The following is a 12,500-nucleotide window of genomic DNA, read 5'->3' on the forward strand; positions in this document are numbered from 1 at the left end:
AAGAGAATTTTGCCTGCTGTGTTTTCTTAAGCTATAAATTCATGTATGTTCTTTTACTCAATACAGAACAGATTCCTGTCTGAGTGTTAGGCTGTGTGTGCTAATACGTGATTTACTTATTTTTAATACCCCGTAGCATCCAACAAACCGTTTTCAGTCAAGGTAAGCAATTCATGTTGAAATGACTACTTATAGCCGCTTCTAAAATGACCTTAATCATTATAATAATTATAGTTGTAACTGTGAAAGTCTCAACAGAAAGAAATGGATGTTTTATTACATACCTCTCACTAACCGAGTTTGAGGTCCATACTCTAAGTTACGGACCGAGTTTTTTCCGTTGATTTATGGCCCAAGCGCGAAGTGCGCAGGCGATAAATCGACGGGAAAAAACGAGGATCCGTAACTTACAGTACGGACCGAGACAACGAGGTTAGTAAGAGTTTATTATATCTGAGGTTAACTGGCGTGCGGGCGAAAGGAAACTAGTGAAGTGAAGCGGAAGGGTTAATTGCCACAAAGAATGCCATGCCAAAATCCCAAAAACTAAATCGTCTTGGGCTGTTAAGTTTGAAATAGTTGCTTGCAAGATTCAAACAGTTTCAGTACAGTTTAATGCAACAGAAATGACATGAAAAACTCGCTAGATGAGGTTTTGTCGAAATTTTAAATTTGGCGGCTGTACAGCGGGCCGTACTGTAGACTACGGCCCGCTAATTTAGCCAATTACAGTGCGCGTAAATCTGAGAGATATAATAATGGTTCTTTCTGTTGCTGTTTAATTACATGCTCATTTATTATTTTATGGTATCAATATAATTTTATAGGTAGTTTTGTTTAGGCGTTGACAGGGTCAATCTTTTTTTGGTGTAAAACTTTCAAACCAGTTTTAATTTTGATTTTTCTTTGTTTAATTAATATTCATTATCATAACCTGGTTTTAAACATTTTGAACAAATTGTCTGTTGCTCTTCACTTTTTCCTAATAAAGCCCTTTATCATTATGGTATGTATAGTGTACACCACTGTGACAGTAATCATTTTAGTCTGTTGTTCAAGGCAATATGTTGCAGTGTGAATTGTTTTACAAGATTTGAATACTCGCAGATTTGTTAAAAATTTTGCTGGTTTAAAAATGGGAAAAAAAATCATGGCTGTTAAATATACCTACAATGTACTTGATATGCCTACATTGCATGGTATAATTGGGGGGAGGGTCAATCCTCAGAAATCCCAATCAGTGTCATTCAAAACATGTGACAGTAAATGAATTTCTGGCACTACAGCTTGAATTTGTTTTAATAAACAAAGGATTCCAACTCCCAATAACTAGTTGTTTACAAAGTCGGAAACAAACAGGATAACGAAAAGAAACTTACAAAACAAGTTTAAGGCTTTTAAAATTCCGTACTGATGCTACATGTCACATGAATTGGGGGGGAGGGGGGGATAAGTACAATAGTTAAGAAAAAAATACAGGGAAAAAGCACCGACAGTCATGGTTTTTTTCAGCGAAAAAGACTGGCAATTGTTATTAATGAAAAAAGAAATTATATTTTTAAAATGAAAATGTTCTTACAGGCGAATATGTTGTAGTTCAATTTGCACTTTGGTACAATTTGTTTTTGGAACTGGTACAAAATATATTTGGAACTGGTACAGAGTTGATTTGTACTAGTGCAAAAACAGTGAAATAGTTAATGTTTGTTGAACACAAGAGAAACACACTTTATCTTCAGTGAATAACAGCGGTTTGCCATTCATTTAATACTTAGGGTTTCAAGAGGTTTACTGAAATAACGGTTTGTTGCTGAGCATTCAGAGCAGGACAGAAAAATAGGCAAGACTTGTTGGAAAAATACTTAACCGTCTGGTTTTGACCAAGAATAACATTGAGTGGTTTTAAGCACTAATTTACACAATTTAAGCCTACAATGCTCTGGCCCCCTCCAGGGTATGGTACGTGTCCTCACTTTTTTATGTACCTGCAGGGAGGTTTCGCTGAGCTTGCTAAGATCGTCTTCGGTTTTTTTGCTGGAGAAGTAAGTCTGACCTCAGTCGCGGTGCGTGCTATACATAGTGGTTCAGCTGAAAATCTCTTCTTTGTTCGTTCAGTGAATTAGGCGCCTTGCCGTTTCTCCAAGCAGCTGGACCTCGTTTTTCTTCTGCTGGTGTTCTGCTGTGCTTAGTCCTTAGGTTTGTGATGTGCTGCCCCCCCCCCCCCCCTGGAACCTTCTTGTCGATAGCCTCCTCAAATTTTTCTATCGTGCTTTTCTGTCTGCCTGTTGTCGATGGGCTCTTTCTCACGGCGTCGTTCATTTTGTTGTCAGGTCTTTGTCTCTTCATCATGTCCCGTCTTTTTCTTGCATTTGAGCCAAATCCGTCCAATTGTCTTTACTTTCAGTGAGTGCTGTTAGCTTCCTCATTGTGTTGACACGTTTTTCTCGCAGTACGGTGAGCTTTACTGGCTTACCACTTGAAGGCAGCTCTTTTTCTTCGTGCTGGACCACCCAGTCGATCTCAACTGGATAATCACGCATGGACACAATTTTCAAAGGTCAAAGAGCAAGCATAGGTGTCTTCTGAATAAATAGCAACGAAGGATACTCTATTTTAACTCTCCTGAACTGGACTGAACTAGATTCCAAATCCTTACTAATAGCTTTGTCCTTTTTCTTTCCAGGATTGATTGGTTTGAAGCAATTGAAGTAACCCGAAAATATTGCGTATTGTAAACTCATTCTCTACATACTCAGCAAGTACATGCATTCAATGATATTCAAACTGAACACATCACAAATTAAATTTTAGGAACTCGTGTTGCTTGTTTCGGAACTGAAGCTCTCTTTAATAGCTCACGTTTAGAGGTATTCTTAGATAAGTTGGCAAGTCGTATAAATGACAAAGGGCTTATTTATTGAAGCCTACCTCAGTAAGTGCACTTCTGAAATGGCTCGAAACCGACGTCATCAACAGAACTGAGCACAAATACGATTTGGAGACAGTTCAGTAAGCTTACTTTGCGAGGAAGAAAGTTTAAAAAGGCACTTCCACAAAAAAGCTTGAATTCACATTGACTTTAGCACAGTTAACATTTCTGAAGTTCAATTTGTGATGTCATCCGTATACGTGCACCAGAAATCCCCAGTTAAACTAATAGTTTTATATCTTCCAGAAAACCGTAAACTATTTTACGGTTTTCTGGCAGATAAACTAGTAGTTTAGGCGAGCCTGTTTTAAGTTTTTTAAAAGATGTTACTCAGGCGTAAACACAATGATAGACAAAATACCACAAAATGACATAAAATCCTACCATTTGAGTATCTTCTTTTTCCGCCATTGCTTCCCGTTCCAGTCCTCCTCAAATTGCGAGCGGAAACACTTCTGACCCCCCGCGGTGAAATGGTGAAATGTCACCCCCTCTCCCTCCCCCCCCCCCCCCTTTCGACGAACGGCTTTCAATTAACGTTACATGACTCACTAATTGAATGATTGACTCATGAGCATTCAATTTTTTTAAGAATCCTCTTTGGCTTCATTCCAAAAATTAGCGCTGACAAAAATAATAATTATCACCTGGTGCTGGGGTTGATAAGCCATTTGGACGCGTAATCACCTGCGTAATCATACAGAACATATTTTTTCGGCACAATACAGTCTTTGCAAATGATGGATGGGATCTTAAGCATCCCACAGTGTTCCTTGAACAATTAACAAGTATTGTAAGACGAGGCGTACGGTTTTATAGTCCTTGTCAGTCTTGTCGGATGGAATTAAAAAGGCAGTACCTTCACCTCAGTTTTACGTTAATTTTGGAGAATTAACTGTTTTGAGGGTAATGTGAAGTGCTATATTCTACCCATGTAAACCATGTGAGCGTTAGCTCTACTAATGGAATTGGGCCCACACAAGGACAGAGAAAAGCTCTGAAGCTGAACTAATGACTGGCAGGCCGATGCTCAACCAAAGTGAGCCACAGGTTGTTTGTTTGTTATTTATTTGTTTGAGCAGGTTGAAGTTTTGGGACCTGCTATACACTCACAAAGTACATCCACAACACCGGAACTTCATCCCTTACTCTTCTAGAATAGTGTGTGGGTTCTTTAACGTCCCATAGGAAACTAATAAACATGGGAAGATATTTGTGAGACGGGCCAACGGTTTATCGTCCTTATCCGAGAAGACTTGAAAGTCGACCATCTGCGGGTGCAACTACAAAGGCAGCACTTTCTCCTCAGTTGTTTTAAGACCCTGAGCCGTTGGGTCCGGTTGGAGTCGAACTCGCGACCTCCCATATGGCAGCCCGATACTCCACCAACTGAGCCACTAGTGCGCGGTGACTAAGTTGGCGGCGCGTAAGTAAAAGTTATAACCACTTACGGCTATCCCCAAAACGACAAGGGAATCACGGACCACAGGAGATTGATTTACAAATCATGATAGGGGACAGAAACCGTTAAACTTTGCCGACTCGATTTTCTTATATTTTGAGCGGGAATTTCTGGTTTCCTTAGTCTTGATAAAATCTTCAAGCGACTGGTCAGTTTCGTGAAAAATCATACCCTATTCTAGACCCAAACGCTATGATTTAGATACTCTATCCTAGAGTAAACTGCTTGAAAACCATACCCTTCACAGCGGCACATACCTATATGGTCCATATATGGCAGTACCTCCCCCGGGGGTAACTTGTAGCCTGCGAACGCAGACGTATTTCCGGCGGTCGTATTTTCCCCTGGAAATACCTCACCTGCGTTCGCAGGCTAGGTAACTTGAGCATTGTTTTATGGATGAAATGGGTGTTGCCGCTCATTAACAGTTCAGTTACTGTTTTGTTACACCTTGATTGGCATTTGACTCGATCATTGATTTTTACCGCCACACTTTTTTTATTTTTGAGTGAATCGTCATTCATCGCTATACTTCTCTAGCTTTCTTTAACCTAGAGAATAAGAACTCCACCTGAAAATTAGCACTTGTCACAGACGTAAGTAATAATTTATCTGCATTAGCAGTGCATTGTATATTTACCATAAAAAATAATGCTGTTCGTTTCTTGTGGTGATTCGTTGCAAATATGTATTTCCCCGCGATCGAATACATGTAGTCACTCGATCATTCATCCGGTCATCCAGCGAGAAAGCAGCCAAGTGAATAAGTCGTCCAATCAACAGGGAAATTAATTAAAAGTTGATACCATACGATTTGTGGTAGTGGTATATTGACACAGAGTGTTGAGGCCATTTACTCTCGTTCAATTTCCTATTCAACATGGTGGGCAAGGTTTTGCTCGAGGGAGAGATCTGCCAAATTGTTTACTGGTCGGCTATAGCATTTATCAGCGCAATATCTCCACTTGAATTTTAACAGGGACATTAGCAGAAGAATGAAGAATATGCAAACCTTGCATACGTTCTTTATGCTTATGCTCGATAGCGCCGTAAGTGGGACCAGAGTACCCAACAAAATTCAAATGGGGATAATTCGATATGTGGACCAATCAGAGGCAAGATATCAAGACCAATTTAAGGGTTATTTAAGAGTTTATCCTCCCTTATCCTGGATATTGGTTACCCTGCGAGCAGTCTCCAGCGAACGAACGTCGGAGGAGTTCGCTGGAGACTGCTCGCAGGGTAGATATTGGTTTGGCCACACTTGATCTACAATACTACATTTTCGTACAGGAATCCTACAGTTTTTACGTTCCGTGCCGGAGAAAATGAAATTATACGAAAAATTATATACAATTAAAAATTATAATACACCAAATTTCTCTAATGTAAAAATAAAAAAAATGTTTTCTTTCTAAATAGAACTTTCCATGGCTAGGGGAAGTGGGGGGGGGGGGGTTTCAATTCACTAGTGACTAGTGCAATACAGCAAAAAGTACGATTAAGGCCGTTGTTGCTTGCTGCTGCTGAAAAACAATTGACTGGATACAGTTAAAACATTACACCTGATGCTCTTATACGGAAAGCTATTAATGTTCGAGCGTATCTACAAAGTATGGAATAACACGCGTATAGCGAAACACCCCAAAGGGCACCCCTGTATTTTATTTACAATCCCATTTCAGAGGGGGGAGGGGTTCACTACTATCACCCCCTGAGTAAGTTGATTAGCCTCTGTCTCTTGTCCCTCGATCTTACGCCTCCTGCTTCGCCGCGCTCTCAATTTTTCTTGCAATCCTTGCTGTACACGAGCCTTGTTCATCTCCTGTGCTTTCTCGAATTCAGCTAGTTCCTCTTCATGCTGTTTTTTGAGCTGATCTATGTTGCCAAAGAGGTCCTCTGCTGCGGGGGCAGGAGCCAGTTCAGATAAGGGAACCCGTTTGGAGGCACCTTCCACGTCTGCAGGGGATCCTTCACCTCCATCAGCTGGTGCCTCAGCTGGTGCCTCAACAGCTGTCCCCTCAGAGGGTGGAGCGTGTTCTGGCACTCCTTCATTGTCATCTGGTTCAGGTGCCTCCTCGTCACCTTCCTCTTTTGCAACTTCTCCGGGTTTTGCAATGTCTGCTGCTTCTGATGGAGGACTTTCTTCTGTACTGAGGTCATCTTTAGTGATTTCCATCTGAAAAACAATAATTTAGATGAATAGTGAAAAATTTATAACCAAATGCCGTTGAAGTATTACTAGTCAAACTTTTTTACATTCTTTTTCTGATGATACTTCTGTTTTGCAACTATTGATTTTATTACAAGATTTTAATTGCTTTATTTTTTGTTATCATTGATTTCTCATACCAATAAGTAGTGAGGTATTACTCTTTTCTTTCTGGTACATTACACCTAAATCTTATGGACAAGTATACAATGTATAATATATAGTTAAGTGTGTGTACCTGGGTGGTGGATCTGTTTGTTTTTGTGTGTAGAGTGTGACTGACATTGACCTATTTTATCAAAGCCGTCAGTTTGCATAAGTCTGACAACCTGGCAGTTGTAACCTTTTGGTTTATATTTTAGGTTGCCAGTACCCTGGCTTGTGCCTTTTTTGTTTGTTCACTTTTCTACTTCCATTACATGTACATGTACATGTATAAAATAACTGTAATATCAAGGGTAATAAAGAATTATTGTTGTTCAGTACATTCCTTTGTTACATAATAATAATAATAATAATAATAATAATAATAATAATAATAATAATAATAATAATAAATAATTACTTAATTGACCGCTCTCCATAGGGGCTTTTCAGGGCCAATGAAACACAAGGAAACGACAGAACAGAACAACAACAACTGTTAAGAATCCCAACCGGCTGGAGGCAAACCAGTTGGTTATTTACAAGTGTGGCTGGGAAGTTGAACCAGGGACTACCAGGATCAAATTCAACGAGTGGTCAGAGCGTGTCTTGAACCCGGGATATCCAGATCTCAAGGCAAGCGCCCTAACCACTGGGCCACACTGCCTCCCAGGTGCCTCAGCATTAAATAATGAAGGATGAAAATAAAGTGAAATGTAAATACCTCAAGTTCAACTCCAAGTTTCTCTTTGACTATTGCTTTAATCAAACTCATTCTCTCCTCTTTTAACTCGTGAGCTTTTTCATGGTACTCCCTTTTTACCTCAGCCAGGTCTTTAGATATGGTTTCTTTAACAACCTGATCGACCCACTGAAGCAGATGGGAACATTTGGAGAACAATGATGCCATCACGTGGTAAGAGTTTTGATACTTTTCCGGTATATTGACGTCATTGAAGATGGTGCTGGTGACATCATGCAGTTGCTGTTAAAGAAGGTTTATTGTATATCATCAACTTTACATAAACCATCATCACTGTGAGGTGCGAGATTGCAAGAAATTCAGTTTACCAAGGAACAAGGAATGATACGCCTCTCATGTACATCTATCTACATTTATACTTACAGTGTACTTTTTTGTTTTATTTTTTTAATGGCGTGCAAATGAGATGTAAGGTAGTTTTCTGCAATCCCGCATCTTAGTGCACCATCCCTAGCTTTCCCAATAATTCACTAATCTCAGGATTTGTAAACTTAGTTTGTTGTCAAATTGCTACCAAAAAGATCAATTACGGTTACACCAGTAATAACTTTAACTCAGAAGAAATATATACATTTGGCTTTGTAGCTAGCAGTATTACTGCATAGCCTATTTCACAAAAATGAAGCACAAATCTTAAAAAAACACCTGTACTTCAATGTTCTTAAGTTTATTTCTATAGGCAAGCTGCAAAATTTCAGCTAGTTTTGAGCAAAAACTGAAAATAGGCTGAAAGGACTAAGTAATGGTCTTTTTTTGCATGAAGCCCTTCATAAGATTGTAAAAGTAAGAACCTAACTCAAGTAATCACGAAAAAATGGATAAACAAACAAAAAATGACTTTGGTCCCAACTCTATCACAGATATCGCAAAACTAACCTTCAAGTCAACATCAGTAAGGTAGGGAATATTCACAGGCTTGATATTTCCATGAGCACTGCTGATATTTTGCTGAGCTGCAATAAGATGATTCCTTGTTTCTGCCACCATTTGGTATTTTACCTTCAGGAAAAAAATGAACAACTGCATGTTACGTACTGTACAGTAACAATTGAATTCTCAAAACAAATTTTGACATTGTGAAAACATCTTATGTTGATCAAAATGTCATCAAAACAAGATACTGTATGAAAATTGCTGTATATTTTGCTTACTGGATACATGTACATTAACATTAACCTAATATATGGAGAGGAGTGGAATTGAGTTGGGTTCATTTAATTAGTTTATGACAAACAAATACATACCACCAAAATTGTGACACGGTGTGTTGCAATCTGGGCCCAACGGCGTGTACTCCAGCTGAGTTGTTTAGCAGCAGTATCAAGGTAAACATGTGCAGCCCGCCATCGGACATATGCTGCATTAATACGGTCTTTCCTTTGACCCAAAAGGTCAAGTTCCATTTCTAACTTCCATTCCTTGTCGCTGCCATATGAATCATTAAATATGCGACCCAATAGTTCTTCTTCCTTACTCCTCAACTTGTTCAGCTCTTCTTGATCATTTCTGGCAGCTATGACTTCATCATAAAGCTTCTTGTACTGGGCTTTCAAGTTTTCAAATCCCTGTTGAGCAATCTCCTGTTTGTTTACTGCATCTAGATATTCTTTTTGTTCTTTTTGATATTCTTCATTCATTTGCGCCTGGTTGATGAACATTGACCGCATATTAAATGAAGCATTGAAGTCCACAACATCTTGGTACTCTTTGGCACTAGAATATAATAAAAGAAAAACGTTTTGCCAAATAATTTCCCAGTTATTCCTAGTAGACATAACATTATGTTTAAAGTACTGCAATGCAGCAGCTGTAAGATTATCAATAATTCATGATGGAAACAAGTGACACAAATTGACCTTTTAGATCAAAATATGTATCTTCAGTCAACATTATCCTATCATTAGCTCAAATGTTAGTCTACAATCTATTCCCTTTACTAAATTACTTATTCGGTGTTCAAATACAGTAATTATCATTTAGTGGCTGACATGCTTCTTTTTACTGCTTTTCTACTTCTTACTGCTCAAGTAACATATTAAAAAACTGAGATGACGATGATCAGAATCAATAACTTGATTGACTCTCCACAGTTCAACTATATATGGTTTTAATACATTAACTTTCGTCAATCATATGCTTCTTTTGTCATTAATTAATAAAGGCCTTTTTTATCAACCCTCTAGTGATTACACTTATTTGACCGAAAGTCTGGGAAGGGCTTGGGAACAGAGAAGAAGGGAAATGATGTAATGGGTTTATGATTAGTACTGAGTTGATATGGTAAACTGACCACTGTAAAGAAATTGAAAGCTGATGTTTTGAACTGTAACCCCACCAACAGTATACTATAGCTCCATCCTTCACAATACAAACCCTAACAACCTATAATTCCCTAATTCGCTCTGACAAAGAGCTAACTAAAGGCATAAAAGTCCATCACGTTTTGGATTTCTTTGCAGTGATAAGTTGACATAAACATTCACGTTTGATTTTTTTGCTTCCCCATTGACGCAACACAACTGTACAGTTTCTGTGGAAACTGCAAACCCTTAGAGAACCCATTTAGAGAAGAAGGAATTAAGCTGCTAAGTTAACTTATAAGCTGGGACTCTTTATGTAGGATTTATCTGAGTGTGTAAATCCCTAACAGTAGGGATTTATCTATGAAAATCACTTGACCTTGTCATTCTAGGAGTCACAACTCCGTGGAGAAAATAAACTGCCAAAAACCAGATGACTTCGAGTGTTGCACACAGATACTCCAGGAAAATGGTACAGTACAGTACTACACACACAAAAAAGGAATTTTCTTTTTTACCCATAGTTGTAGGTAAACATTATTTATGCATCAAACATTGATTTTCAGGCCAAATGACATTTCTGCAAAAGTGAGATTCAACCTTTTTTTTTCAATCCCTACAGGATAACAACAACTTGTGTTCCTGGGTCATGATGGGACATGTTATAAAGTTAACATGCATACCTAAGGACCTCCCACTTAAGAGTATAATACACTGTAGTTAACTACATGCACCTGCCTTTTCTCTTGTGAAAAATAAACAAACACAACTTGGTAAAATGAAACCTTTATAATCAATTACTAAACTGAATCGTGCAAATATATACGGAGACTATGCTGGCACCTCAAATCATACCATCTGATCTATTAGGTGGTTGGGGAGCTCCCTAGTGGATAGGAAAGGTACATTTATCTTGCTTTTATGGGAGTCACCAAGTAATAGTTATACTCATGTACAAGGTTAAATATAGGCTAGTTCCTGATTTCATTTGCGATATTTTTAGTACTAAGTCTTGTAAATATAATCTTAGAAACCAAAATTTTGATATTCCTTGATATTTTGTATGGTAAACATTCTCTTAGATACCTTGGACCCTTTTTATGGAATAAGCTAGATAAAAACATCACTGAAACGAGCAGTCTATCTAAGTTTAAGTTTCATATTAGATGTAAGGATCTTACTGAACTGATAAATGGCAACAATTTCCCCGCGTGCGTAATTTGTACTTCTTAAGATGTGCCCGTGTTGTTAGAATTATTTTGATTATTTTAGAATATTGTAAATGTATATAAAAATTTATAGCTTATTTCTTATTTATTAGCTATCATAATATTTATTATTTATGTTATCTTTATGTTGTGTCCCCAATTAGCGCGAGCTAAATACATCGACACATGAATAAAGTTCATCATCATCATCAAAGTACAGTGGGTAATTGCATGTGTGAGGGGGTGGGGCTTGGGGGGTTAGTGCAGCTGTAGAACAATATTTAACAATTAGACCCGTAGCCCGCAAGGGTTACTGGTCAATTGCGGAATGGGCTATTGACCTGTGGCCCTTGAGGGTGAAAGGTCTAATTCTTTTAGTATCACCCAACTAGTCGGACAGAAAAGGCAATAATAAAGTTAGCAAATGCTAGTTGAAAATATATTTATTTGGGAATAAAACAAAAGAAAGCATCATGCTTTTCACTTCTCGAGGACTATTACTAATAGTCATCTAGTAGCCTAGCCAATTAAAATGCAGGATTTGCATTAGTCCACTAGTTGGGTGATACTAAAAGCCAATAATACTATTAAAAACACTTTGCTTAAATAATTTATTATTTATACATTATAAGGTGACCACAAATATTACTAACGTTTGAGCTTTTAGCTTTTCCAGATTTTCCTGAGAAGCACCCAAATTCTTATGCAGTTCCACGAGACGTGAGTGTTTCATTTCATAGTTATTTCCCGAGCCTTTTTCCTCTAAGCTCTTCAGTTGATTCTGCACCTCCACAAACTCCTTGAGAACATCTTCGCTAAAATTTGGTTTCTCGTGCTCTTCTTCGTTGTTAATCTCCTCAGTGGCTATCACAGAAGCACCTTGAGTTGTTGTTTCGTCTACGGTTTCCCCGGATTCTACCTTCTCTGCTTGTTCCGAAGTTTCTTCCGGCCTTTCACTGCTATTACCATTGTTGTCAGATTCAACAGCTTTCTCACTTTGCTGTTGTACCTCTTGTTGCTCTTCTACAATCTCGTTATTTGCAGGTTGTTCGTTTACAGCTGGTGAAACTTCATTCCCACCCGGTGAAGTTTCCGGCCTACTTTTTACTGATTTCGCGCTACTTGATCGACTACTGGAACCAGAGCTACTTTTTGACTTGGCAGAGCCCTTTCTCTTTTCTTTTGGACTGTCTTGTTTGATTTCTTTTATCAGAGGTTGGCTCTGTTGTTCATTTTGTCTCGATGGTGGCGATTCACCTTTGACAACGCCATTTCTATCTGCCTCTACGTTCTGTTGCGGAGATACTTGTTTTGCTGATCCGCAGCCCATAAGGAATATTATGCAACCTATTAAGTTAAGCAATTTCAAGCGATAACTATACAATTGTGTAAATAAATCGATGCCAAGTAAAAACTAACAGAATCAACAAATAAAGGATGACATCCTTAGCCACAATTTCACCTTTCACGTTCACGGAAAGC

The 12,500-nt window shown here is 38.4% G+C and overlaps 1 protein-coding gene across 2 annotated transcripts in view; it reads right to left on the reverse strand.

Moving 5' to 3' along the window:
* Positions 1-5,963: 5,963 nt before the first annotated feature.
* LOC138041058 (neurofilament medium polypeptide-like) overlaps positions 5,964-12,500 on the reverse strand; it is a 6,840-nt gene continuing 303 nt past the window's right edge. The window contains exons 1-6 of one of the 2 annotated variants that reach the window (XM_068886836.1): positions 12,481-12,500; positions 11,672-12,365; positions 8,755-9,223; positions 8,387-8,509; positions 7,472-7,732; positions 5,964-6,570 (exon numbers count right to left, since the gene is read on the reverse strand). The exon at positions 12,481-12,500 is cut by the window's right edge and continues 116 nt beyond it. In XM_068886836.1, the coding sequence (XP_068742937.1) occupies positions 6,073-6,570; positions 7,472-7,732; positions 8,387-8,509; positions 8,755-9,223; positions 11,672-12,348 (2,028 nt within the window). In that variant the 5' untranslated portion in view covers positions 12,349-12,365; positions 12,481-12,500 and the 3' untranslated portion in view covers positions 5,964-6,072. The remainder of the gene's footprint in view (positions 6,571-7,471; positions 7,733-8,386; positions 8,510-8,754; positions 9,224-11,671; positions 12,366-12,480) is intronic. The other variant, XM_068886835.1, reaches the window with a different exon arrangement.

The sequence above is a fragment of the Montipora capricornis genome, chromosome 3 (genome assembly GCF_036669925.1).
Source record: "Montipora capricornis isolate CH-2021 chromosome 3, ASM3666992v2, whole genome shotgun sequence".
In the NCBI taxonomy this organism is placed as follows: domain Eukaryota; kingdom Metazoa; phylum Cnidaria; class Anthozoa; order Scleractinia; family Acroporidae; genus Montipora; species Montipora capricornis.